Source organism: Balaenoptera ricei, chromosome 12 (assembly GCF_028023285.1).
Source record: "Balaenoptera ricei isolate mBalRic1 chromosome 12, mBalRic1.hap2, whole genome shotgun sequence".
In the NCBI taxonomy this organism is placed as follows: Eukaryota; Metazoa; Chordata; class Mammalia; order Artiodactyla; family Balaenopteridae; genus Balaenoptera; species Balaenoptera ricei.
In genome coordinates, this window is record NC_082650.1 from 19989688 (window position 1) to 20014280 (window position 24593).

Below are 24593 nucleotides of genomic sequence, written 5' to 3' on the forward strand. Positions count from 1 at the left end.
GAAGGTTTTCTCGGGTGTGTTTGAGCTGAGATCTGAAGCGGGGGTTGGCACGGGTGAGGTGGGAAAGAGGCTTGGTCCAGGCAGAGGGAGCAGCTTGGGAAGAATCCCCATTGCAGGAGAGCACAGAGTGTTGGAGGAACTGAAAGAAGGCCATTGTGGCTGCAGGGCTGGGAAGGAGGGAGCAGAGTCTTGCAGGATTTGGGGCACAATAAAAACTTTAGATGCTATCCTAAAGCAGTGGGAAGCAGTTGAAAGGGCGGGAGGCTGAGAGATGTCAAGTTAATTTTTTTTTTCCCTCTAAAAGTGCCCTTCGTTTGCAGTGTAGAGTATGTCGGAGTGGGCCCCAGCCGATCTGGGGACGCCAGTTAGGAGGCGACTGCAGTAGGTAAGGTGAGAGATAACGAGAGAGAACGCAGCTTGGGGCAGGGTGGCAATAGTGATGCTTCATTTACCGCACAAACACTGGCTGAGCGTGTCTTTGTGAAGAGGGAAGTAGGGTGTGACACGGATGCTGCCAGGGAAACAGAGATAAATAAGGCACACTTTTTTTTTTTAATTTATTTATTTTATTTATTTATTTTTGACTGCGTTGGGTCTTCGTTGCTGTGCGCGGGCTTTCTCTAGTTGCGGCGAGCGGGGGCTACTCTTCGTTGCGGTGCGCGGGCTTCTCACTGTGCTGGCTTCTCTTGTTCTGGAGCATGGGCTCTAGGCGTGCGGGCTTCAGTAGTTGTGGCACGTGGGCTCAGTAGTTGTGGCTCGCGGGCTCTAGAGCGCAGGCTAGTAGTTGTGGCTCACGGGCTTAGTTGCTCCGCGGCATGTGGGATCTTCCCGGACCAGAGCTCTAACCCGTGTCCCCTGCACTGGCAGGCGGATTCTTAACCATTGCACCACCAAGGAAGCCAAAGGCACACTTTTGATCTCATGGTAAGAGGCAGTAAGGCAAGTTCAAAACTAATTATAGTAGAAAGAAGAATGTGATGAGAGGGATGAATCCTGCGCACTACGAGGGTTATGGCGTGGGAGGAGCACTTTTACGGCGGAGCGCAGGGAGGCTACGTGAGTCTCCTGGGATTTGAGGTGGGCGTGGCAGGTCAAGGTAGAGGGAGAAAGAGCGTGCCAGGTGGAAGAAACAACCGAGGCACAGAAGCATGGTGTTTTAGAGGAACGATCTGAATTTCAGCCTGGCTGTGGAGGAGGGTTCTTGTTTGTAGAAAGGAGTGAAGCCAAGAGAACAAGTCACACGAATAATATCAACCAGATGTCACCAGGGGGCAGCAGAGAGCTATGGACTGGCGCAGGCTGAGGGAGTTTGGTGAACTGCTATTCTGGGGGAAAGAAGGAAGACAGTGATGGCCAGGGAGGAAGCGTCTCTACGATGAGCCCTCTTCCCCGCAAAGTACATTACGTATCAAACACTCTTCTCAGTAATTTCATACATTAACTCATTTAATTCTCAAGACAAGAGTCCAGGCAGATGTTGTAGTTATCTGCATTTTGCAGAGGAAGAGAATGAGGTACAAAAAAGTTAAGTAACCTGGCCTATGTCATATAGCAGAGACACAGGCTGGATTCCACCCCAGGCAGTCAGGCGCAGAGCATTGCTCCTGACACCATATGATGAAGCTTCTCTACATGCTCACGTGGACTCTTCATGCCCCTTCTGCAGACCACCGCCCGCACTTTCAGCCTGTCACGTACATCGTCAGCTGGAGTTAGACAAAGTCATGAGTTTCCAGGGAGGCAGCTTGTCACCCCAGAGTGTCCCAGGACCTTGGCCATCTTGGCTCTTAATGAATCTTTATGGTCCTCCTGGCCGGGCTAGACCCCTTTGTGGGTCCGTCTGAACTGAACTATCACTGGGGATGTATAATTTTTCTTCCTGAAGGAGGAGATAGTTTGGTTACTCTTCTTGGTAATTAATGCTGATCCAAAGGAGCTTGATTCAGCTGCAAGAGCTCTGTCTTTTTTCAAGGAATTGAAAAAAAAAAAAAAAACACCTTGTTTGCAGAGAAGAGCAGTGGTCGAATCTAGGTCATATTTGCCCTGTCCAGTTTGTTTCTCTGGTTTCAAAATAGAGAAGGTCGTTAGGACAGTGTGCCTGTAGCCTCTAGGGAGTGTTTTGATTTTCGCTTCTTTGGTTGTCATCTTAGAGCACCGTTATCCTGTTGGAGTAGGATGTGAGACGAGGCTCAGAGAAGCTGAGATAAATATGGCCTGCTGCACCCCATGCACTGATTCTCCAAAACCCTGCTGACTGATAGGCAATTTGCTTGATAGTTTGGGAATATACAGAAGCCTGATGGAAAATTCTACCTCCAAAGACCCGCTGTCATGGTATTAAAACCTTTGTCGGGGAGGGGTGGGTGGGTTACAGAGTCACCAGGACCCAGTCATACAACGGAGCGTCTTCCACCCTGAGGCACTTTGGAAACATGAAATGGCAGCAAAATGAAAGCTCCCACTTGAAAAAGACCAAACCCCAAGACTAAATAAAGGGTTTCTTTGGTTCAGCATAACCTGGGGGTGGTAATCAAAGAGTTAACAACACTCCTGAGTCGCCGAGGAATTTCTGACCAATAGATCAATCTCTGTGGCTCACAACATTAGCACAATGAACACACAGATTAATTCAGCTGAATATTTTTAGAACTCTAGAGAAAAATCCATCTGGAAGTGTTTTGAGCCGCAGCATAATGCTGTCAGATAAAGTCTGAGAAAGAAGACAGTTTGTTAGGCCTGACTGTCACCACTGGTTGTCACAGACCTGGTACAATCAATTGTGCCGTTGATTCTTTCTCTTGTACTTTTTGTCATATGCAGTGGGGCTGGGGTTGTTTAGGTTTTTCCTTTTCTTTTCTTTTTTTCTTTTTCTTTTTTTTGGTTTGTGTCTTTCACCTGAGGAACAAAAAGCTCCCAAATCTAGCACTCACCTGAAAACATAAAATCTGCTCATTAAAAGTCAGTTTTCCTTCACACAGGAAGTACTCAGATTGGGTTTTGACCTCTGTAAGCGCAGTGCTGTTTATAACAAATGGTTTACCCTTGTCTCCCAAATGGGTTAACATGGTCCCCAGAGCCACCCATTTGTGGTGACAGTCTTAGTTCTTTCTCTGGCTCAGCATGCTAAATTCAGTGCTGCCATGAGGTGAAGACACTGGCCTTGGAGCCACTCCGCCTGGGCTTGAGCCTTATCACCATCACATGATATGGGCAGGCTCATTCCTGCACTTGGAAAATGGGGAATAATAATTGCAGACTTACACGATTATAACAATAGAATAAAATAATTGATATGAAAGTGCTTTGAAAATTCCAAAGTTGGGACTATAATATTAGTGCCAAGTTCTTCAGTTTCTACCAAAGGGCGTTACAGGTAACATAGACCTTATCAATATTCAGGAAAAGAAGATATGCTCAAATAAAATAGTAATATATTCAGCCATAAATCTGCCTCTGGATTAAGAAAGGAAAGACGTGTGTGTGTGTGTGTGTGTGTGTGTGTGTGTGTGTGTGTGTGTGTGTTGGAAGGCTGAAAGTTGTGCCAGGAATGATTTCTTTCAGGGTCAGCCTTAGGTCAACCTCACATATCTTTAGGGACTCCCCACTCCCACTTATTTCAGGCCCCCTCATGCCTCAGGCTGCCCCACCATGCCCTTGTCCCCCTTCTCACCTGTGCTTGCTTGCTCATTGCATGTTTTCAGGTAGCTTTTAATCATTCCAGAGTTGGATTAGCCTGGAGGAGATGTGGACCAGAAATTTAGATAAGAGGGGTCTCGGACTGTCTCAGATCAAATCGGTATTAACGGGTTTTTTTACATTGTTTTAATTCATGTATTTAATGAATGTTTATTGAGCATCTATGGAGAGTCAAGGCCTGTTTTAAATTCCAAAGTAAGAATCACAGATGGTGGAGTGTTTTGTTGGACCTGCACAGGCTTTAAAATTTTCAACTTAGTTGCCAACACATAAAATTTGGAATATTTTACATGAAAAAATCAGTGGTTCTCGTTTGCCTTGGGGTGTTATTGTTTTTAAAAATGGAAACATTTTATCAAATTAAATTCTATATGGCGTCTAAATATATGAAACATAAAAATTAGGGATCTGGTTGATGCTGGCTTTACTGTGTGAGCCCTGACCCTGGGGACCGTCTTGTGATTCCTTGGTGGGTTACATATTAGCTCAGGCTCCCTAGAATGGGATTTCAAGCAGAAGGACATGCGCCATGTAGGGCACAGATGGCCCCTCGAGGGTAGGGGCAGAGGTCCTGAATCCCACGGAGGGTGTTACCATCCTCCAGGAGTGAGGGCCGCAGCATGACCAGGTAAGTGGGGGCAGGGACTGACTGAAAATTCAGATTGACAGCATAGTGGCCAGCAAGTGCCATTGACCAGGTAGGTTAGAGAAGGACAATAGTACAGAGGTTAAAACCAGAGGCTTTAGAATCTGGATGGCTGGGTTGGAGGTGGCCATTAGGGAATAACCTTGGGCAAATCTCAGATACAACTGAGGATAATAATAGTACCAACCTCAGAGCTGTTGAGAGGTAGCTATAAAGGAGCTATTGCACACACAGTGCTTAGATCAGTGCTTGGCAGGTAGAAAAGGCTCAGTACGTGTTAGCTGTCATCACTCAAAACAGGGTCAAAGTCAAGGAGGGCTCCAGCTGAAGCCAGGCTGAGAGGGGTGGGCCCCCTAGACTGACTGCTTCTCTGGCTCTCCTTTTTATTCTTTATTCATTCTTTATGTTATTTAAATAATTGTGTGACAGTTCTTAAGTGGGACGGCTGAGTGATTCTAGGAGAAGACCACTGGTGGGTGAGACCTGTGTTTAAACTGGGAGCCTTCTGGAGTTTCCACGTGGCAGCTGACATTTACATTCCAGGATTATGTGTCTGAGCTCACTGAACCTTAAACTAACACAAATCCCTTTTCAACTTCTAAACTGTGTACATACCTGTTGAAGAATCTTTTACAGATAAAAAGGAGAGGAGGAGATACTAGGTCATTTCAGCCATTTGGTGCAGACCCTTCCTTGGGGAACCTCTGGCCAGAATGAAGGTCAGCGGAAGGGATCCCGATGGGTCCATATAGACGTGGCCGGGGCAGGCTGGCCCCACTGATGCTGCAAAAGCTGAACCTTGACTCTGGGACTCGGCAGCAGCTCCTCCTGCAAATGTCCACCGTGGTTTACTTGTGTATTTGGCATTTGATGAAAACCCATATTAAAAATGTTCATGTTTATTTCCTGGCAATGAACATGGTAACTGGAGAGGCAGCCGTAACAGGGAACTTGAAAAGTGATGCCAGCTGTGGCAGGAGCAGGAGTAACCCAAGCTTCCCAGATCCGTCACTGGTAGTTCCCTTCCTGGACAACATTACTTAAAGTAAACCTCTAACATGCCCTCAGCGGAACAAAAGCTGTGCCCTTGAACAGGCCTTGCCCTTATCAGCAGGGTCACTCAAACAGACCTTGGAGGTTTTGCTTCCTCTGATCTCTCAACTCAAATGTTGGACCAAATACACAGTCCTTTCCCTGAGACATACAGCGAGACACCTCTCTGGTACATATGGTGTCTTCTGCTTTGTTACATCTCCGGTGATACTTACTGCCTCTAGGAGAGGGCCATGAGTAACTGACTGAATGGCAGGCCCACCTAGCTCTAACCTCAGAGCACCCTGCAACCGAGCACAGAAGCATAAATCAATTAAAGTTTATGGCTCAGTTTGGACTCTGAGAAATCAAGGAAGGCTTGGAGCTGGTGTGTCTCCAATTCAGATGCCTTCAGGGACAAGGCCAGGAACATGAAGTGTGGCAACAGGTACTGGCAAGAGATGGAGCTTCAGGAACTTCGAAGTGTGCTCTGCCTCAAGCATTCCTGTTAAAAGCATCTCTAAACTGCCGCATGGGGCCTTTAGATACCTTAGTCAGAGGGAGTAACAGAGCACCAGGAGCAACTAGAATATTATCCGGCCTCCATATAGATCTCCTGCTCTGATCTCAGAGCAGGGTGAGCCTGAAGCTAAGTGCTACCCCCCTTGCACCCCCTGCCCCAGCAGGGAGGTGACTTCAGGCCACAATGGGATTTTGGTAACTCTCTCCTTCTAAGGTGGTGACGCCTGATTGCAATGTGTTGTGTTGGTCCCTTCAAGGCATTTTAAAAAAGGACATCTAAGGAAAGTCTAAACTTACTTGAGCAGCTCTCATGGGAGAATTCCAGGCCTCATGAAATCATTTGAGGGAGGGGTTTTTCCCACCTCTGCCGTCATCCAACGGGATGGCAATGTGAGGGCTGGACAGGGCATTCTCTGTGGCCCTTGGAAGGTCGCCCCAGGGCTGTGGTGTCTCCATGTGGTTGAGGACAGAGAGCAGCTGGAGAATGTGAGGTCATAGCACAGAGTTTTCATCCAGGACTCTGTATAGTTTCCCTCTTTAATCCCTTCTTGAAGTAATTTATAATGACCATCCTCCACTCTCCAAAAAAATCCACTAAATTCATTTTGCTCTGAGAATCTGTGAGCAGAAGAAACTCCAGGCATCCAGGAGTTTGCTGGTTTTAGGGGGCTCTCTGTCCCTAGGATTACGAAAAGGGCCTGAGTCCAACGAGCCTCATCAGAGCATTGTATATCCTGTCTCAGTGTGACGAGGGGAAGACATTGGATCATCTAATCATCAAGATAGTAGCCATAGAGCAGCAACACCTATAATCATAATTGCACAGTAAAGGAGAAATTGAATCAGTTTTAATACACACTGCATCATGAGGGAATACATGAATGACTGGCTATCCCACAGGTATCAATTAATAACTTAGGCATTTCATTGGACAAATTAAAATTAGCCTATGTTGAAAAAGTCAGATTGACTCCTTTAACCAATATGGACTAACTCTGTTTTGGATTTACCTGGAAGATCCTTTTGGATTAAAGGAAATTCAGGTGACAGGACCTGTGAGCTTCTCTTTGAAATCCTTTAAACCTCTGCCCAATCTGTACAGACCATTCTGATGGATGTAAAAATCCATTCTTCTGAGGATAGGCGGTAGTGAAATTATCTTTGAAGGGAGATTTGCACGGATGCAGACATCATTCAAAGGAAAATCAAGTGAAGATTCAGAGCTGACCTATTGCCTCTGGCTGCTCTTTCCACTTTATAATTAGCAGGTTTTGATATTGTCTCACCTTTTCTTTCAAAACAAAGGAGTGAAGCAAGCTCCGACATCCCTGCCCCTCCCGCCAAAACATTGTGATTTCTCGGTGCGCTGGAGGAGTGACTGTTAGCGGCAACACGGGGTTCACTTCTCACTGGTCTGTGCTGTGCTCTCTCAATCCCAGGCCGCGTCCAGATGCTGCCGCAGGCGGTGTGTCTCCTCCACGCGCTGCTTGAGAATGGACACACCGTGTACGTGCACTGCAACGCCGGGGTGGGCCGCTCCACCGCCGCCGTCTGCGGCTGGCTCCAGTACGTGCTGGGCTGGAATCGCAGGAAGGTGCAGTACTTCCTCGTGGCCAAAAGGCCGGCTGTGTACATTGATGAAGACGCCTTGGCCCAGGCAGAGGAAGACTTTTATCAGAAATTTGGGAAGGTTCGGTCCTCCATATGCGGTGTATAGGTGATGGATCTGCCTCCACTCCCTCCCGGTTTCCTTACGAAGCCTGGAGTGCTGCTTGTAAATGACCTAGAAACCAAGATTCTTCCTCAACTGGAAAGACGGGTCCTGGCTTCTCCCCTGACCTGCCTTCTTTAGTCTGGCACTGACTTTTGGTTACGCTTTGGTTGAACTGTATCTTCCTTGGAATATTTTACAAAGGAAGCTGTAACTGACACACAAGAAGAGTCCACAAGCAGCTGGACTGTGCAGTGTGGTTCTGGCATCAGACAGAAGGTGAATGGGTGCAGTTCTGTGCCTGCAGGCGGCTCGGCCCCTTCAGCATGCTGGCTGCTTTGCGGTACTGTGACCGCTCGACTGCCCTTGCTTGTTGCGTTGTGACTTGGCTTGCGGAAGAAAAGGTTGGGAGTTATGTAGATGGTGTCACTGCGTGTGTCCATGCACACACACACACACACACACACACACACGTACATACACGCACAGCTTTTCTGCTGAACTGAGATGGAATTATAAAGTAAGAGTTGGTCATTTGACCAAAGAAGGGAATAAGGGTGGGCGGGAGCCTAGGCTATGATAAAGTATGAGCCTCATATGACCCAAAGCGATGACTTTCTAGACTTTTTTTTTTTTTTCTTTTCATTCTGCTTCATGGTTGTTAAAATGTGTTCCAAGGCCTCGCCTTCCTTCTCTACCCACAACCCTGTGTGACAGCCTCAGTTAGCATTATTATCTCTATTTGTTTTAGCTGAGGCTCCGGAAGCAGAGGGAGCGTGCCCAAGGTCTCATGGCTGGTCAGGGACAAGCTGGAGTTTATCACCCAGGTTTATTTGACTCAGTGCTTTTTCAACACAACCTGTGGTTTTGCCAGCACAAAGTTCAGTCCCTCTCAGAGGAAGGTCGATTTGTTTGCAGCAGTTTCTACCGTGAGAAATGGAACAGTGTTCTGATCAGTCGCCATAGAATTCAGGAAGGTAGTTATCCTGATTTAAACCATGGGGGCTGTCTCACGGCCAGAGTGGTCGGAGCCGTACGTAGCTCACAAGAGGAGCTGTATTCGCAAAAGAGCCCCAAGTGCCGAAGTCCACAGACAATTGTTCCACAGTTTAGGGGTGATCCTGCGTTATCCCCCAGTTTAATACAAAACACAGTTACTATGCCTCCAGACTATGCAACTCACTATCCTGGGTTCTACAGGAAATATGAAGATTAATAAGATGTTGTCGGGCTTCCCTGGTGGCGCAGTGGTTGACAATCTGCCTGCCAATGCAGGGGACATGGGTTCGAGCCCTGGTCTGGGAAGATCCCACATGCCGCGGAGCAACTGGGCCCGTGAGCCACAATTACTGAGCCTGCGTGTCTGGAGCCTGTGCTCCGCAACAAGAGAGGCCGCGATAGTGAGAGGCCTGCGCACCACGATGAAGAGTGGCCCCCGCTTGCCGCAACTAGAGAAAGCCCTCGCACACAAACGAAGACCCAACACAGCCATAAATAAATAAATTAATAATTAAAAAAAAAAAAAAAGATGTTGTCTTCAAAAAGCTCATAGCCTAGAAAAAGCCCTGTGTTCAGTCAGGTGCACTGCAGGGTTGAACTAGTAATGATTTGCTGGAATGCGGAAGGGGAAATAACTTTTATTGGGTACTTCTTATGTGCTAGATGCTTTAAATCTTATTTAATGTAATCTTCACGGTACCTTATGAGGGAGATTTTATTATTTCCATTATATAGATGAGGAAACTAAGACTCAGAGAGATTAAATCAACTGTCCTCTATCACACGGTGAATAAATAGATGAAATAAGATACAAAACTAGGTTTGTCTGACTCAAAGCCCATACTTTTTCTGTTAAAATAAAATGCTTATTTATTTTTCTCCTCCTCCTTTTCTTCCATAAACACTTATTGATAGATATGAGAGACTCTGATTTAGGAAGTATGGGGATAAGAAGGGCGAAAGGTAAGTCCCAGTGGAGTTCAGAGGAGGCAGAGGCATCTTATAAATGGGACTCAAAGGAGATGGCATTTAATTTGGGCAGAGAAGGCTAGACGGGACACATGTATCCTACAATTTTACAAAGTTACATTTATAAGCCAGGATTAAGTAATGTGAAGTCTAGTTCTCTTGCTAAAAATAAGTAGAAATACCTATGGTATTCGAGTAACCCACAGTTATAATGTGTTATGTAAAATTTAATCTTAAAAATGGAATATTTCTAACTAATTATATAAATGTGTGTGTGTGTGTGTGTGTGTGTGTGTGAGAATTTCTTTAATGTCTACGAAGTCCAGCTACGTAACCTCGACTATAGAAAGACTTTTTTGGGGTGGATTTTTGCCTTTTTTGCTTTGATAAACAAAATCAGTTTAGGGCTATTAAAAATGTTTTGGAAAAACTTATCATCCTCAATGAATGGAATGTCCAATGTATTTCAAAATCACCTGGAACTTTTGCTAAATAAATGCATTAAAAATGACCTCTGTGTACAGGATTTTTTAAAATGTTGTTAATTTAGTCTGAAATCCAGAAGAACAAACTGTTTCCTTATTTGTTAAAAGAGGCATTCGGCTGAGCTAAATTGTTTTTCCCTTATCGCTCTCATTAGCTGATCAAAATTGGCAGTTACAGGACAAAAGAAAGTCAAAGGTGGGGGCACCACAAAGAAGTGAGGTTGGAAAGCTCAAGGGTGTGTCAGAGAAAATCAAAGCAGATATTGTGCCGTTAGCTGCTTGTCACTGGCATTAACAAAACTTTCCAGTCACAGATTTTTCAAAGAACAACATAAGATCTCACTCAGGGTAAAGAGATGTCCCAATAAGTTTACTTTCTTTTAGACTTGAAACATTATCCTTCAATTATTTTGTGTGCTAATGTTAGGAAAAAATTAAGAAAAAAAACACTCTTTTGACCAACATTAAGGTGTGGGTGAAAACCACTTGCCTTGGCCTAAGAAATCATGATGAAAAAATGTGGTTAGGACTTTGGAACCTGTAAAGAAGTAATGAAAGGAAACATCGAGGATGAGCTAGCTAGGAAATGAGAACTTCCACACATGAAAGAATACTGAATTGCTAAACGTAGAGTCAGTTTTATCAAAAGTTAAAACTGAAAGTATCTTTGGAGATAATCTGTTTAATTCCTTTATTTTACAGAGGAGCAAACTAAGTCTCAGAGACCTCAAATGACTCTTCCTGCAGCAAAAAGCTTTAGTTGAGGGCAGTGGAAAAGGATGAGCTAGGGAGATAGGTCAGGAGATTTATTGCGGTATTGAGGGGTCATAGGAAAGTTCATGGGAGTGAGAGCAGACAGTATTGTTAGTGGGGAAGAGTTGGTGGGAAGATTAATGGAAACTAGAGTAAGTGGAAGAAAAATGGCTAAAATGAGAAAAAGCAAAGGGCAGCAAAATTTCCAAAAGAAGAAAAAGCAGGTGGTTCCTTTCATAACGATACTATTGGGGGAATTGAGAAGGAAGATGTGAATGTAGAAACGGGCAGTTAGGGTCAAGTTTATGTTCCCAGGATAGAGGGTCATGCTAAGTATCCATCTATAATACTTCTCTTTGGGACTAGATCACAGTAGGAAAAGGGACCAGTTTGATGTAATGTTCTGACCAAATAGAAGGGAGGGAAGCACAGAGGTTTATTACCTGCTGGGAGAAAGAGAAAATCTGATAGGAGATGGGACTAAGAATAAAATGGGAAGGACTGATGAAGCTACCTCTCATTACAACAATAATAATGGCAATAATAATAAAGGGAAGAAGAAGAACAACAATAACAACTTTGTTCTTTCCTTCCCCAATTACTCCAACAGTCTTTCCCAACTCCGTTAATGGAAATATGCTTCCAGAGTCTCAGGTTCAAACCTCAGAGACATTCTTAACTCCATTCTTTCTTTCAAACACAACATTTACTCCATCAGGAAAACCTGTCACCTCTCCTGTTAAAATATCTATAGCCTGACTATGTTTTACCTCTTCCCCCAAACCACCCTAGGTAGAGCCACCATGATCTCTAGACTGGACTTCAGAAACAGCCTCCTACCTTGTCTGCCTGTGTCTTACCTTCCCTCTCCCTCTGCCTCCACCATCCTCATACAGTGGCCAGGGTGATCCTCTAAAAATGTATGTCAGATCATTTCATTCCCATGTTCAAAACCTCCAATGTCTTGCCATGTCACTCAAAATAAAAGCCAAAGACCTCTAAGAACTTACACAACCTGGTCCCCTGTTATGTCTCTGACCTTACCTCCTACTGCTTTCCACCTCACTCTGCTCTCCCCACACTGGCCTTCTTGCTCTTTGATTACTCCATGAAGGCTCCTATTTCAGGGCACTTGCACTTGCTCTTCTCTCTGCCTGGAATGGTCTTTTTCCAGGTGAGCACATGCCTCACTCCCATCCCTCCTCCAGGGATGCCTCTCTGGACCACCCTACTGAAACCTGCCACACCCAGTCCCAGCCCTCCCTCTCCTCATTCTCTGCTTCATTTCTCTTCATAGAACTTGCTACTGGCCAGTATATCACATAATCTGCTTATTTGTTTTATTCTCTGCATCCTCTCACTACCAATGTAAAAATCATAAAGGCCAAAATTTGTATTTGTTTTGTTTGGTGATGTACTTACAGTGCCTGTAATGGAGCTTGGCATGTAGCTCAGTGAGTCAAGGCCAAGAATAGCTAGTAACTATTGAGAGCATATATGGTCCATGTACTTTTCTCCAAGTGCTTTACCTATACTTGGGAGCTTATTTAATCTTCCCAGAAAATCCTATGAGGTAAATATTATTATTATCCCTATTTGACAGATAAGAAAGCACAAAAAAATGTGACTTTATTCTAAGGCAAATAGGACAGTTTCACTCCTGGTTTGGTGGAGAAGCACCTATATGAATTCTGGGCACACCACATGTATTAGTTTGTTAGGGCCGTCATAAAAAGGTACTACCAACTGAGTAGCTTAAACAACAGAAATGTACTGTTTTGCAGTTCTGGAGGCTAGAAGTCCAAGATAACGTATCAGCAGGGTTGGTTCCTTCTGAGGGCTCTGAGGGAGAATCTGCTCCAGGCCTCTCACCTGGTTTCTGTGATTTGCTAGCAATCTTTGGCAGTCCTTGGTTTGTGGAAGCATCACCCCAACCTCTGCCTTCATCTCCCCATGGTATTCTCCCTATGTGTGTGTCTGTGTCCAAATTTCCCCTTCTTATGAGGACTGGTATAGTCACATTGGATTAGGAGCCCACCCTACTCCAGTATGACCTTGTCTTAACTAGTTACACTGCAGAGACCTTATTTCTGAATAAGGTCGTATTCTGAGGTGCTGGGGGTTAGGACTTCAACATATGAATTTTGGTGAGGACGCAATTCAAACCATAACACTACAGAAAACAACTTCCAGTAGACTATGGTGAATGAAAAACCAGGCAGGTTGGAGAAGAATGGAAATGTGGAAGAAGGGCTCAGAATGGACTGAGTCTCCTGCTTTTACCGCTTTACCCTGATGTCAGGCCACAGTCCCAGTAAAACACTTGACAGGAAGCACTCCCCTCCTTGGTTCAGGAGCCCAGAGTTGAGTAAAATTAAGTATTTCCCTGGTAATAGAGATGAGTTCAGGACAAATATGTGACTTAACACGGGTCCCTGACATACATAAAGCATTTCTGGGGGCTTCTGGGTAAAGTTTTCTCCCTCTTGAGAAAGAACTACAGGAAGAGATGCTCTTTCTTCCTTTGGCGGTTGTTTTGTGTAGATATGTGATCCAGACTAGTGGAACCATCTTCCTACCAGCCTGAGAATAACACAAAAGGAGAGAAAAGAGAGGTGGTGAAGCTGGAGCTACTAGAAAAGTTAGCCTGAAGTCTTCCCAACTTCTTGACTTCAGTTGTGTGTGACTACTTATTTGTGTATAAACCAGAGAGCTGGGTTTTCTATTGCTTACAGCTGAAGGCATTGTATTTGGTTCATTTCCAACACATAAGTTCTAGTTTTATGGCAAAAAAATATTTTTGTCATAACTTGTGGCATTAAAATGTATTCTGATTTCTGATGTCACTTAAACAGCTTATGTTTTATATTTGCTGCTACTGGGATATTGCCCAATAGCAGTGTTTTCACTACTGGGTTTCAGAGGATAGTTCTTAAAAGGAAGATGGAAGCTCTTAAATGATGATCTGCAAATGAAAATGTTACAGAGAAAAGTAGTTTGTGATGAATTTCTTAGAACATTTTTATATTTGTGATTTCCAGTGATCGTACTTTGAGGAGTGGTTCTTACCCAGCTAACTGAAAGCCAACCCAAAATGAAAGATATTGAAAACCCACCATTTTTCTTGGCAATAAACAAATATACTGCGCAGGATTACACCTTCAGATAGTCTCCACGCCTTATGTGAGCCAGGTAATCTTAATATCTAGCCAAGTAGATGGTGAAAAATTAAACGGACTGGGCTGATTTGAAGTTTATGACTTCTTTTCCCTACCTTTAGACATAAATTATACTGAGTATAAAGTTTTTTTTTTTTAAAGAAGAAAAGAAACAAAAGAAAAAAATAGCATGTAAAGGAAGAAGCAGTAAAAATAATGGACTTTCACAAATGGAATCATTAGCCCCTTAATATATGAATTGGGTTTTCACATTTTAAAAGTAGAATTTTCAAGTAGGTAATTTAGATGAGGGAAACTTTAAAATATGATTCATATGACAATGTTCAGTGTTTCTAGTTGTATACTTATACTGTAAACTTGGACCAAGTTTTTAATCTAATAAAACTTATATTCAAAACCCTAACACAAAACACATTCGAAACTTTCTTTGGTTGCATAATTAGCTATTATTATTATGTGAGATCATTTAGAGTTTGGTAAAAATGTATTTGTGTGTTTCATATTATTAGTCTTCTACTGAGCAGCTCTTTTATTACCTTCTAAAGATGTCCCATTAGTCTTGTTTGTTTTTCTTTGATTCCTTAGCATTAATTTTGTGTCAGTATAAAATATGTGGTTAGTTTACATAATAGTAGGCATGGACTAGCTCTGGGCTCCTGTAGCTAGAGGATATAGAATATCTAAGAATATGTCCAATGGGGGAAAAGCTTTAAGCTCAAATATGATCTGGAAGTTATCATTTGGCCCAAAGGACAGAAACCCAAGAAGAAAATCCAGAGACAGCTGAAAGAATAGCCGGAGGCAGACAGAAAATGTTGGGCCATTCAAGTAACAGGCAGGATGAATTCCTGTACTATAGTTTTATCAGGCATTATACCAATATTACTAAAGGAAATACTACTTAGCATTCAGTGGATAAGATTGTTGTCATTTAAAACCTGAACTATAAATAATTAGTATTAAATGATCTGGCCTAGCATCAAAGTGGTATGGATTACAAAAAAGAAATTCAGAAGAAACTGGACAGTGAAAGAGTAAAGAGCTGGACCTAGCACAGAACAGAACAGATAATTGTCATTGTCACACCTATCAAGGCTTTCATCAATTTCTAGTGAGAGAAAACTCAGAACTCACTGAATAAAATTTAGTTTGCTGTATATAATTATTTAAGAAAATAGAATATATTTTTCATTTAATAGAGATCCTTATTGTTGCTTTCTTAAAGTTAAACGACAAATCCAAAGATGGATTCATGGTCCAGATAATTGTAGTGAAGATTTTGTACCAACTGTGGACAAACAAGATAAGTATCCTCCATTTCTTATAGAATGGTATTCAAACAAATCTTATGTCTACCCAGCACCTCACATGCTTCAGGGGCTTAAGCCATTTCTGTTTATTATGATTACTGATATACTTGAACTTGTTTCTATTGTTTATTTTTTATTTCAAAATCTTTCTGCTTTTTCTATGCCTTATTTTCTCCTTTCTTGCTTTTAGTTTTGACTTTATTTCCTCTTCCTTAAAGGAAAGAACATTAATGCTGACCTACAGCCACTTGTGTTTATCCCTCCTTCCTGTTGACATTATTACAATTATAATTATGAATTGTTTTAGATATACTTTCTTTTTTCCTTTTTATATTTTTAACTTTTTTTTAATTGTTAGGGAGGGCAAAGCAAATGTTGGTGAGGACATACTCTTTATTGCCAGACTTATAATTACCACCCCATCTCATTTTTGCCAACTTCCTATATCTCCCAACTTCCATTATATTTGAGAACTTTAAGCTCAGTGAGTCTCAAGGTTCCAATGAGCACATTATTGCCCATCTTCCTGCAGTACAGCATCTCCTCATTCGGTGATGAAATGTCTTATCTGCTGGTCATCCTTCTTAACTTTTCTATTCATTGTTGCAGGTGGATTTCTATCCTCAAATTTTATGTTGTAATTTCCATTCAGATGTCAGGAGGGATAGCTTGTTTGCCGTTTTGTTTTATTTTATTTTATTATTTTTTAAAATTTATTTATTTATTTATTATTTATTTTTGGCTGTGTTGGGTCTTTGTTTGTGTGCAAGGGCTTTCTCTAGTTGCGGCAAGCGGGGGCCACTCTTCATCGCGGTGCGCGGGCCTCTCACTATCGCGGCCTCTCTTGTTGCGGAGCACAGGCTCCAGCCGCGCAGGCTCAGTAGTTGTGGCTCACGGGCCCAGTTGCTCCGCGGCATGTGGGATCTTCCCAGACCGGGGCTCGAACCCGTGTCCCCTGCATTGGCAGGCGGACTCTCAACCACTGCACCACCAGGGAAGCCCATGTTTGCCATTTTAAATCAGAATTTTCTCAATCATCATCTATACCGGTGACACCCAAATCTCAATTCTAAAGCTCTTTCTTGAGTGCCAGGCCCATATATCAATTTTTTTTCTGAACATTTTTATTTGGACATCTCCCAGGATAGCTTTCAAATTCAACATGCCACAAAATTAAGTTTTCTTTCTTTTGCTGAACTTCCCACATTTTCTCCTTTGGGCAAGCAGTGACAACATCTTTCCCCCAGTTGCTCAAGTCAGAAGATTGAATGTCATTTTTGCCGTTTTCCTCCCATTCACCATCCCTCTAATCACTCAGCAAGTTCTTTCACTTATACCTCCTAAATATCTCTTAAGTATGTCCACTTCCAATTATCAGCTCTGATACAGATTATTAAAACATTCTGAGTTATCTTCCTACTGTTATTCTTACCCCTTTCCAGACCATTCTTTATGTGGCTACCAGAGAAACCCTTCTAAAATTCAAATATGATACTGTCTCTTCCTTGCTCAGCGTTTCTCAATGTCTCCTCATCGTTCTAGGGAAAAAGTTAAAAAGTTCTTATTGGGACATATAAGGCCCCTTATGATCCAGACCATGTCTTTCTCTCCAGTCTCTCTTGTCACTCGTGTAACTATCCTCCAAGAGTACACTCCAGTCACAGTGAATTACTTCAATGTTCTATGATCTTTTTTACCCTCTGGTTTTTGCACATACTCTTTCCTCTGCCTGGAACCCTCTTCCCTCCCATCTATGTCTGGCCTGTCCTTTGTTCTCCAAGGTCACCCTCTCTGAGATGTCTTCGTGTGTCCTCAAGGTTGCTCCTCCCCGGCATTTTCATAGGACCCACGTTTGCTGCTCTTCAAGCACTTAACACACTGCACTATAACATCTTTAGGTAGGAATTGTAGATAGTGTTTAGCAACACAGGCTTTTGCACATTCTCAGATATCATTTAAGCCAAATACTTCTTTGGCTCCTGTGCTCAGATCTGATGTATATTTTAACCTAAGAGAAATATGAAGAAAACATTTCAGAATAACTTTTTTTCATGTAAGTTAATGATTGGATAATTTATTGAAAAGTACTATCAGAGGCTTCCTTTTGTTGTTTTTTGCTTAATATCCATTTCTATATATACCACTAGTATTTAATGGTATTAAGTCATAACAAATATATGTCAACAGCAGAAAGCCATGATTCTATAAAATTTTATATTGCATTTTCAACCCGATCTCTTGCTGAAAATTGCATTTATTCAATCCCCCTTTGGTTTGCCATCATAGGCTAATACTGATGGCATTCAAAAAAGAACAGCCTTATGAAATACATTGCTAAGTGTACTAAGAATATTATTGATTGTATTGCACTGCACAGTATTCTCACAATGAGTGATCTCATGGAAGAAATTTCCTTCTGGCCAAGGAATGAGGCACAGTTCTTGTTTACTTGAGCAATAAAAAATACTTTATGAAAGTGTGAAGCTTACAAATAACTGTTTTCCTCTTCTCAGTAACAATTAGGATTATGTAGTACAAATTTCTTGAACTAAATTTACTCCATGGTCTGCCTTGTTTTTCTACCCATTTTTACTCCATTGCCTCATCTTTCTTACTTACTTAAAATTTTATTTTCATTTTGCTATATTGTTTTATTCATTATAAGTGTCATATTTAATTCCTTTTGGATAAAGAGGATTAAATAAATATACAAATAAAATAGCTGCCATGTTAAAACACTTGCTCAATAAAGAATGAATACGAATACTATTTGTATAAATGTCAAAAAGTGGTGAAATGTCATGAAATGTCATATATGTTTCAGGATAAGATTCCATATTTTGGAAATGAAGATACTCTAAAAATAGCATCATCCTTTATACTTTGCCTCATGGACACAAATATCAGACGATTGTCTCAACCCACAGATTGTCTTCCTGCCTATGTGTTGATTTGATTGATAGATGCATTCTTACGATTAAGCAAGGATGAGCTAGAATTCAGGTCATCATCATAAGTTTCCTGTATGTCTAAAACTACAGAGGGAGGGATGTGTTTTTCTTTTCTTTTTCTGATTAATCCAACAAATTGCCTCATCTCCATAATTTCATTTATAATCGATGGAGTAAATAATCAGATGTGAACACCTGTTCTTCCTCTATACATTCTGTTGAGCATAAAAACAGCTGCAGCAACTTGCCTTATCAGGACCGGGTGGGGTAACACCAGGTTTTCCAGGCAGGGTGGGCTGGGAACTACTCTCAGCCTCAGCTCTGAATAAATTCCCCTACCTGGGCGGTAGCACCGGAACCCTCCACGCAGTTCGGGCTTTTCTCGGGAGGCTGTCAGCCCCGCCTGCCTACCTCTCAGCTCCAGCGCTGTTGGCTGCACAGCTTCCAGGTGTCCGCTCTTTGGTGAGACGGAGCCGGGAGATGCCCTCCTCAGCTCCTTGCCTGGGTGGGCAAGTCAGGCTCTAGGGCCAGCAGAAATCCTCATTTGAGGGTCCCACCGAGTTCCCTGGTCAGCGTGCTGCACCTGAGCGGAGCGGCTGCTTGGGACTACTGCTCGGGCGCTGCAGAAAGCCTTCTTGGAATCTAACATGTTACCACTTTGGGACCGTTGACCAGCTGCTCCTGACTTGGCTACATGAAGGCTCAGACTGTCCCAGTCTCTGAACTGAAGAGAACCAACACTATTAGCCTATCTCTCACCACCATGAATGCAAGCTTTGTCCTGTGACACATGTACCTTCAGCTGACTTTCGAAAGCCTGCTATTTTGGAGGTCATAATTTTGACTGATGGGCCTATAATTAGTACTTCAGGGAAGAGTATCAGGAGGACAACTACAAATCCCAGACTGGCATGTGCAAGTTCTGAGGAATGCTGGGATAACCCAATGTGTCTGGGTGACCTTTGGAGACAGCTGAGACAGAGCTACAACAGGGCAGTGGCTGACACACAACTCAGAGCCCATCTTCTCCAGCCGTGTGGCTGGCAGGGTCATGTTGCTCCGGCCAGCTGTCAGGCCTGAGCCTCTGAGGTGAGAGAGCCGAATTCAGGACATTGGACCACCAGAGACCTCCTGGCCCCATGTAATACCAATCAGCGAGAGCTCTCCCAGAGATCTCCATCTCAACGCTAAGACCCAGCTCCACTCAACGACCAACAAGCTATAGTGCTGGACACCCTATGCCAAACAACTAGCGAGACAGGAACACAACCCCACCCATTAGCAGAGAGGCTGCATAAAATCATATTAAGTTCACAGACACCCCGAAACACACCACCGCACACAGTCCTGCCCACCAGAAAGACAAGATCCAGCTTCATCCACCAGAACACAGGCACCAGTCCCCTCCACCAGGACGCCTACACAACCCACTGAACCGACCTTAGCCACTGGGGGCATACACCAAAAACAACAGGAACTATGAACCTGCAGCCTGCAAAAACGAAACCCCAAACACATTAAGTTAAGCAAAATGAGAAGACAGAGAAATACACAGTGGATGAGGGAGCAAGGTAAAAACCCACCAGACCAAAACAAATGAAGAGGAAATAGGTAGTCTACCTGAAAAAGAATTCAGAGTAATGATAGTAAAGATGATCCAAAATCTTGGAAATAGAATGGAGAAAACACAAGAAATGTTTAACAAGGACCTAGAAGAACTAAAGAGCAAACAAACAATGATGAACAACACAATAAATGAAATTAAAAATTCTCTAGAAGGAATCAGTAGGAGAATAACTGAGGCAGAAGAGGGATAAGTGACCTGGAAGATAAAATAGTGGAAATAACTACCACAGAGCAGAATAAAGAAAAAAGAATGAAAAGAATTGAGGACAGTCTCAGAGACCTCTGGGACAACATTAAATGCACCAACATTCTAATTATAGGGGTCCCAGAAGAAGAAGAGAAAAAGAAAGGGAGTGAGAAAATATTTGAAGACATTATAGTTTAAAACTTCCCTAATATGGGAAAGGAAATAGTCAATCAAGTACAGGAAGCACAGAGAGTCCCATACAGGATAAATCCAAGGAGAAACACACACCAAGACACATATTAATCAAACTATCAAAAATTAAATACAAAGAAAAAATATTAAAAGCAGCAAGAGAAAAACAACAAATGACATACAAGGGAATCCCCATAATGTTAACAGCTGATCTTTCAGCAGAAACTCTGCAAGCCTGAAGGGTGTGGCAGGACATGTTGAAAGTGATAAAAGGGAAAAACCTACAACCAAGATTACTCTACCTAGCAAGGATCTCATTCAGATTTGACGGAGAAATTAAAACCTTTACAGACAAGCAAAAGTTAAGAGAATTCAGCACCACCAAACCAGCTTTACAACAAATGCTAATAGAACTTCTCTAGGCAGGAAACACAAGAGAAGGAAAAGACCTACAATAACAATGAAGCCCTACAATTAAGAAAATGGTAATAGAAACATACATATCAATAATTACCTTAAATGTAAATGGATTAAATTCTCCAACCAAAAGACATAGACTCACTGAATGGATACAAAAACAAGACCCGTATATATGCAGTATACAAGAGACCCACTTCAGACCAAGGGACACATACAGATGGAAAGTGAGGGGCTGGAAAAAGATATTCCATGCAAATTGAAATCAAAAGAAAGCTAGAGTAGCAATTCTCATATCAGACAAAATAGACTTTAAAATAAAGACTATTACAAGAGACAAAGAAGGACACTACATAATGATCAAGGGATCAATCCAAGAAGAAGATATAACAATTGTAAATATTTATGCACCCAACATAGGAGCATCTCAATACATAAGGCAAATGCTAACAGCCATAAAAGGGGAAATCGACAGTAACACAATCATTGTAGGGGACTTTAACACCCCACTTTCACCAATGGACAGATCATCATAAGTGAAAATAAATAAGGAAACACAAGCTTTAAATGACACATTAAACAAGATTGACTTAATTGATATTTATAGGACATTCCATCCAAAAACAACAGAATACACTTTCTTCTCAAGTGCTCATGGAACATTCTCCAGGATAGATCATATCTTGGGTCACAAATCAAGACTTGGTAAATTTAAGAAAATTGAAATTGTATCAGGTATCTTTTCCAACCACAACACTGTAAGACTAGATGTCAATTACAGGAAAAAAACTGTAAAAAATACAAACACATGGAGGCTAAACAATACACTACTAAATAACCAAGAGATCACTGAGGAAATCAGGAGGAAATCAAAAAATACCTAGAAACATATGACAATGAAAACACGATGACCCAAAACCTATGGGATGCAGCAAAAGCAGTTCTAAGAGGGAAGGTTATAGCAATACAGTCCTACCTCAAGAAACAAGAGATAGGGAGGGTGGGAGGGAGGGAGACGCAAGAGGGAAGAGATATGGGAACATATGTATATGTATAACTGATTCACTTTGTTATAAAGCAGAAACTAACACACCATTGTAAAGCAATTATACTCCAATAAAGATGTTAAAAAAAAAAAGAAACAAGAGAAATCTCAAATAAACAACCTAACCTTATACCTAAAGCAATTACAGAAAGAAGAACAGAAAAACTGCAAAGTTAGCAGAAGGAAAGAAATCATAAAGATCAGATCAGAAATAAATGAAAAAGAAATGAAGGAGTTTTAGTAAAACTAAAAGCTGGTTCTTTGAGAAGATAACTAAAATTTTTGAACCATTAGCCAGACTCATCAAGAAAAAAAGGGAGAAGACTCAAATCAATAGATTTAGAAATGAAAAAGGAGAAGTAACAACTGACACTGCAGAAATACAAAGGATCATGAGAGATTATTACAAGCAACTCTATGCCAGTAAAATGGACAACCTTGAAGAAATGGACAAATTCTTAGAAAAGCACAACCTTCTGAGACTGAACCAGGAAGAAATAGAAAATATGAACAGACCAGTCACAAGCACTGAAATTGAAACTGTGATTAAAAATCTTCCAACTAACAAAAGCGCAGGACCAGATGGCTTCACAGGTGAATTCTATCAAACATTTAGAGAAGAGTTAACACCTATCCTTCTCAAATTCTTCCAAAATATAGCAGACGGAGGAACACTCCCAAACTCATTCTACGAGGCCACCATCACCCTGATACCAAAACCAGACAAAGATGTCACAAAAAAAGAAAACTATAGGCCAATATCACTGATGAACATAGATGCAAAAATCCTCAACAAAATACTAGCAAACAGAATCCAACAGCACATTAAAAGGATCATACTCCCTGATCAAGTGGGGTTTATCCCAGGAATGCAAGGATTCTTCAGTACATGCAAATCAATCAATAAAATAAACCATATTAACAAATTGAAGGAGAAAAACCATATGGTCATCTCAATAGATGCAGAAAAAGCTTTCAACAAAATTCAACACCGATTTATGATAAAAACCCTCCAGAAACTAAGAATAGAGGGAACTTACCTCAACATAATAAAGGCCATATATGACAAACCCACAGCCAATATCGTTCTCCATGGTGAAAAACTGAAACCTTTTCCACTAAGATCAGGAACAAGACAAGATTGCCCACTCTCACCACTGTTATTCAACATAGTTTTGGAAGTTTTAGCCACAGCAATCAGAAGAAAAAGAAATAAAAGGAATCCAAATTGGAAAAGAAGAAGTAAAACTGTCACTATTTGCAGATGACATGATACTTAGAGAATCCTAAAGATGCTACCAGAAAACTACTAGAAGTAATCAATGAATTTGGTGAAGTAGCAAGATGCAAAATTAATGCACAGAAATGTATTACATTCCTATACACTAATGACAAAAAATTTGAAGTAGAAATTAAGGAAACACTCCCATTTACCATTGCAACAACAAAGAATAAAATACCTAGGAATAAACCTACCTAAGGAGGCAAAAGACCTGTATGCAGAAAAGTATAAGACACTGATGAAAGAAATTAAAGATGATTCAAACAGATGGAGAGATATACCATGTTCTTGGATTGGAAGAATCAACATTGTGAAATGACTATACTACCCAAAGCAATCTACAGATTCAATGCAATACCTATCAAACTACCAATGGAATTTTTTACAGAATTAGAAAAAAATTTTCATAATTTGTATGGAAACACAGAAGACCCCAAATAGCCAAGCAATCTTGAGTAAGAAAAACAGAGCTGGAGGAACCAGGCTCCCTGACTTCAGACTATACTACAAAGCTACAGTAATCAAGACAGTATTGTACTGGCACAAAAACAGAAATATAGACCAATGGAACAGGATAGAAAGCCCAGAGATAAACCCACGCACATATGGCCACCTTATCTTTGATAAAGGAGGCAAGAATATACAATGGAGAAAAGACAGCCTCTTCAATAAGTGGTGCTAGGAAAACTGGACAGCTACATGTAAAATGATTAAATTAGAACATTTCCTGACACAAAACACAAAAATAAACTCAAATTGGGTTAAAGACCTAAATGTAAGGCCAGACACTATAAAACTCTTAGAGGAAAACATAGGCAGAACACTCTATGACATAAATCACAGCAAGATCCTTTTTGACCCACCTCCTACAGAAAGGGAAATAAAAACAAAAATAAACAAATGGGACCCAATGAAACTTAAAAGCTTTTGCACAGCAATGGAGACCATAAACAAGACTAAAAGACAACCCTCAGAATGGGAGAAAATATTTGCAAATGAAGCAACTAACAAAGGGTTAATCTCCAAAATATACAAGCAGCTCATGCAGCTCAATATCAAAAAAAAAAACAACCCAGTCCAAAAATGGGCAGAAGACCTAAATAGACATTTCTCCAAAGAAGACATACAGATGGCCAAGAGGCACATGAAAAGCTGCTCAGCATCACCAATTGTTAGAGAAATGCGAATCAAAACTACAATGAGGTATCACCTCACACCAGTTAGAATGGGCATCATCAGAAAATCTACAAACAATAAATGCTGGAGAGGGTGTGGAGAAAAGGGAACCCTCTTGCACTGTTGGTGGGAATGTAATCTGATACAGCCACTATGGAGAACAGTATGGAGGTTCCTTAAAAAACTAAAAATAGAGCTACCACATGACCCAGCAATCCCACTACTGGGCATACACCCTGAGAAAACCATAATTCAAAAAGAGTCATGTACCACAATGTTCACTGCAGCACTATTTACAATAGCCAGGACATGGAAGCAACCTAAGTGCACATCGACAGATGAATGGATAAAGAAGATGTGGCACATATATACAATGGAATATTACTCAGCCATAAAAAGAAACGAAATTGAGTTA

General features: G+C 41.6%; 1 protein-coding gene and 1 long non-coding RNA gene across 4 annotated transcripts in view; one reads left to right on the forward strand and one right to left on the reverse strand.

Moving 5' to 3' along the window:
- EPM2A (EPM2A glucan phosphatase, laforin) overlaps nt 1-10068 on the forward strand; it is a 101641-nt gene extending 91573 nt beyond the window's left edge. Inside the window, exon 4 of the mRNA XM_059941054.1 lies at nt 7336-10068. Within this exon, the coding sequence (XP_059797037.1) occupies nt 7336-7613 (278 nt within the window). The 3' untranslated portion in view covers nt 7614-10068. The remainder of the gene's footprint in view (nt 1-7335) is intronic.
- On the reverse strand, nt 591-19045 carry LOC132375859 (uncharacterized). 3 transcript variants are annotated; one of them, XR_009506137.1, is made up of 6 exons: nt 18665-19045; nt 6907-7996; nt 6194-6702; nt 4958-5170; nt 3671-3733; nt 591-2162 (listed from the first exon to the last, which is right to left on the reverse strand). It is a non-coding gene; the product is annotated as an uncharacterized LOC132375859 (long non-coding RNA). The 3 variants fall into 3 exon arrangements; XR_009506139.1 differs by lacking the exon at nt 3671-3733 and having other exon boundaries at nt 18665-19044; XR_009506138.1 differs by lacking the exon at nt 6194-6702 and having other exon boundaries at nt 18665-19039.
- Nucleotides 19046-24593: the final 5548 nt, after the last annotated feature.